Source organism: Coregonus clupeaformis, chromosome 18 (genome assembly GCF_020615455.1).
Source record: "Coregonus clupeaformis isolate EN_2021a chromosome 18, ASM2061545v1, whole genome shotgun sequence".
Classification (NCBI taxonomy): domain Eukaryota; kingdom Metazoa; phylum Chordata; class Actinopteri; order Salmoniformes; family Salmonidae; genus Coregonus; species Coregonus clupeaformis.
In genome coordinates, this window is record NC_059209.1 from 51,520,267 (window position 1) to 51,524,882 (window position 4,616).

The 4,616-nt window shown below is 36.8% G+C and overlaps 1 protein-coding gene across 1 annotated transcript; it reads right to left on the reverse strand.

Moving 5' to 3' along the window:
• Positions 1–463: 463 nt before the first annotated feature.
• On the reverse strand, positions 464–4,396 carry LOC121530975 (C3a anaphylatoxin chemotactic receptor-like). The gene is made up of 2 exons (XM_041836403.2): positions 4,164–4,396; positions 464–3,297 (listed from the first exon to the last, which is right to left on the reverse strand). Exon 2 carries the CDS (start codon positions 3,283–3,285, stop codon positions 2,242–2,244), a length of 1,044 nt encoding a protein of 347 aa, XP_041692337.2. The 5' UTR covers positions 3,286–3,297; positions 4,164–4,396; the 3' UTR covers positions 464–2,241.
• Positions 4,397–4,616: the final 220 nt, after the last annotated feature.

Below are 4,616 nucleotides of genomic sequence, written 5' to 3' on the forward strand. Positions count from 1 at the left end.
CACTACCGGTCAAAAGTTTTAGAACACCAACTCATTCAAGGGTTTTTCTTTATTTTTTACTATGGACTGTCATTTCTCTTTGCTTATTTGAGCTGTTCTTGCCATAATATGGATTTGGTCTTTTACCAAATAGGGCTATCTTCTGTATACCCCCCCTACCTTGTCACAACACAACTGATTGGCATTAAGAAGGAAAGAAATTCCACAAATTAACTTTTAACATGGCACACCTGTTAATTGAAATTTCACATGTTAATTTTTCACATAACTCAGACGTGGTTTCCCCAAATTTCACATGTGATATTATACATTTCACATGTGAGTTTTTGTAACTGCCGGGATTAAAACCCTGGGATTAGAAACCAACCAGTGAACATGAACAACCATGATTTATGGTGCTTCACATTTTAATGTGAATTCTGACATGTTAAACAGGATAAATAAGGAGACACGAAGACTAAGCTTATTTTCGCTAGGGTTCTCTTCCAATGTATATTTATTCCACATTTCACTCAATCTCAGAATATTGACCGTTCAAATTCAAAATCATATTTTTGTAGAAAATTATCTGTTTACATTCATTCCAATAGCAAACACATTCACACATTTCAAATACATTAATATAATAGAAGCTAAAACTAGCTAGCTAGGACGAAATGGCAGCTAGCTAGCAGTTAGAAATTAGCATGCGGCTATTAGATATAGATTTAATAAAAAAATGCATTCTAAAATACATATAATTAGCGTGGTTCATATGTACACATGGAAATACGCTCAATATGAGCCCTTGTTTGTATTTTTTTTACCATTTAAAAGCCCCAAAAAGTATAAAAGAAATAACAAAAATAATCAGATGCCAACATGTTATCATTGACTTGCACACAAAAGTGATATAGCTAGCTAGTTACTTAGCTAGCTTGTCTATACTCATGTTAATGTAAAAAAACATACTTGTTTTTCACTTGGTCAAAACAATTTAAATATACATCAAAATGACCAGAAAACTAATTACAGTTCAGTTAAAAATGTTATCTCTAGATTTTGAAAACGTAACCATGAATACAATCCGGAAAACAGAATATTAAAAAAAAGGAGAAACAGCGAGCTAGCTAGCTCACAGACCAACGTATGAAGAAGCGAGGCATGCGCCTGCAGCAGTAACACTCCGAATGCCTCCCCCTAGTGGTAGCGCTAAGTATACATGTATATCAATGCAACACCACGGAGGAATACAATAAAAATCGATGGCTCCATAATTATTTTTTAACACACTGGAATTATTATACTCAGTTACCTTTTTACAGAATGGCATTACATAATTTGCAATTCCACATGTGGAAACATTGTTACTGCAACATGTTAACACCACCTCTTAACATGGGAGGAGAATAACACTATTTCACCCCATATGTGAACTTGCAATTACATATGTGAAAGTTAGATTTTTACATGAATGTTTTTTACATGTGAAACTGCATTTTTCACGTGAACTTGCAATTCACGTGAGGGGAAAACATGTTATTCTCCTCACATGTGAAAAGGTGGTGTTAACTTGTGAACTCTAAATGTAATTCATGTGAACATATGGATTCACATGAGAAAGTTTCAGCTCAACATGTGAAAACAGCTATTTCACAATTTGTAAGGGATATTAGTACAGTATGAAGTTCCAATGGCTTCACGCTCATCCAAAATAAATAGTTGACATACAGCGGTTTTGTGAAGTATAAACACAGGGCTCGTCAATAAGATTCTCAGCTCCTCTATAGGATATGTAATTACACTTGACCTTTCAGTGTCACAGCAGACGACCTGACAGATGAGTGTTGGAAACTGTGGGCTGAATTACATTTCATAGTACAAATCTGATTACACAAAAACCTGTCAACCAAAAGATGGGTGATGCATGGCAGGAAATGCACATGCTGCTAACTTACTGTTAATATACAGTACAATATTGTTGCTTATATTACTTGAGTGGTGATGAAAATTACGTTAAACTACATTTGAACAATACTGTTACAAGAATTGTGTGGGTGTTACAGAAAACACATTTAAATGTGTTATTTCCTCATGGTTAAAAAGTGTGCATTGTTTGCATTACATTTGGCTAAGATAACACAGAGCAAACCTGATATTGTCACAACCATGGACCTTAATGGGTTATTGTATTGGCAATACATAAAATCTACTTAAGGGGCATAAGTTTGCCTTTCAACAAATACTGTAATTATAGGGCAATCAGACATTTGTATGAACTTTTGAATCAGCCTGGGAGAAAGAGGTCCTTCTACTCCTTGAAGAGCGTTCCTCCTCATCAAAAGCATTTTCAATCGTAGAAAGGAAAGAGTTCCAGCATTTCTGCTTGAAGTCTTTGCCCATGAATGAATACAGAAATGGGTTCATGCAACTGTTTGCACTAGCCAGAGTCGCAGATATCTTTAGCCCTTCATGAATAACAGTTAGAGAAGTTTGATCGCTGGCTCCAGATTCCAGAATGATGAAGACATGGTATGGAAGCCAGCTGATGAAAAACATGGCTATCAGTGCAGTCAGGACTCTGAAGGGTTTGGAGGACCTGGTCATCCTGTTGGTCCTCAGTCGCAGGATGATGACAGAGTAGCAGAAGATGATGATGAAGAGTGGGAGCACAAAGCCACTGACAAATCGACTGACAGCTACAATTATGTGACGGTTTCGGTATGGGTAATCATTAAAGCACTTTGTTGTGCCATCTGTGGTTACCTGACGAAACACTGTGGAGGGAATGCTCAGTACAACAGAGATAGCCCAGGCAAGAACCACAACTACAGAGGCCCTCCTCACAGTTCGCTGGTTCTGGGCCCAAACTGGGAATACGACAAGTACATAACGGTCAACACTGATGACGACCAGGAGGAAGATGCTGCTGAACATGTTGAGGAACATCACAAAAGAGGTGAACTTGCACATGAAGAGCCCTAAGATCCACTCCTTTGTTACCATGGAGATTATGTTGAAGGGGAGACAGGCACAGAATATGAAGTCGGAGATGGCCAGGCTGAGGTACCAGGTGGTGTTGACAGTCTTTTTCATCTTGAGACCAGCGATCCAGATGACCACCCCATTCCCAAAAACCCCAAGCAGTAGGATAACCACATTGACCACAAGGAGAATGACCCAGCCCCCTTGTGAACTGTCTGACGGATCCGATGGTTGGCCAAATGAGGAATGATTTGGAAGGGGGATGCTATCATCATAATAATAGTCAGTCGTTGATAATGTGTCTAATGTGAATGTTTCCATGGCTCTCTTGTTCTGTCCAAACACAAGTATAAAAAAATCAGCTTCATCGTAGAGAAAACAAACAGTCAGACCTTTGGATATCATTGCATTCAACACATTAATTTAAGATTTGAGGAGTGAAATGTCAGTATTTTGAATGTTATTGAAAAAAGTTACCCAGCTGCTTTAGCTGTGTCAACTCAGAACATGTTGTTAAGTTAACTAGGTGATAAAATATTAGTTACATTGTACTATATTCATACCATTTTATGTCCATGGGGTAAAACAAATAAAAAGTTGAAACAGCAAAAAAACTAAAACACTGCCATTAAATGGCAGATTATGTCATGAAAATCTCTCATTGACACAAATGCATGATTTACTTGAAGGCACAAGTTATCTGCACTTTGTTTTAAGCTTTTATATAATTACCTATTGTAGGAGTTATTTCCTTTTCAAATTGATTTAAATTCAGTAACTGAAATTGACATGCAATTTCAAAATTAGAATGAAGAGAAAATAAAGCTCAACTTTGAATTGCAGCCTCCACCTAAACCTGGTCAGGCACAGCATTTAACACATAACATTGACTTCGGCCCTTTGGATATTACAGAGGCTGCAGGTTCATGTATTCTGAATCTTGTTTTGCAACTCTTGATAAACTCATGTAATTACATTCACTTTTCAAATAAACTGTTCACCCTGGATTCATGGTATAAATACACAAAGATGGTTTCTGTCACAACTACAGGTATTTATGACTTTTAATTAGATAAATAAATAGAAATGCATGAAACAAAAACAATACTGTAACGAAGTTAACATAAAGCCTAATAAGTGAATATCAATTGACATTCCATCCCTCAAAACATTGGATTTAATCAGAAAAAGGCACTCACCACACAACAGAAACAGCCTGCTGCAGAATCATAAATGGAGTTTAGCAGGTGGCAATACTCTTTCTGCTTGTCATTTCCTTTTAAGTAGCAGCTTCTCTTTGTGGTTTACTCTGAATATTTACATAAATAACCACAAACATGGTCCAATACAAGATCATAGCCTACTCATCTTATTCATCAGAGACACAAATTAAACAGGTAGATTGAACAGAACAATGCTTGAGTTTTTACAAATAAATTAACAATTCCAACTTCCAATGAGTTCATATTCAGTCACACAGCGGTTGAGTTAAATGCGTTTTACATTTATACATTTTTAGTCATTTAGCAGACGCTCTTATCCAGAGCAACTTACAGTTAGTGAGTGCATATATTTTTTGTTTTTTTTGTAAAAAATAAAATCCTACTGGCCCCCCATGGGAATCGAACCCACAACCCTGGCGTTGCAAACGC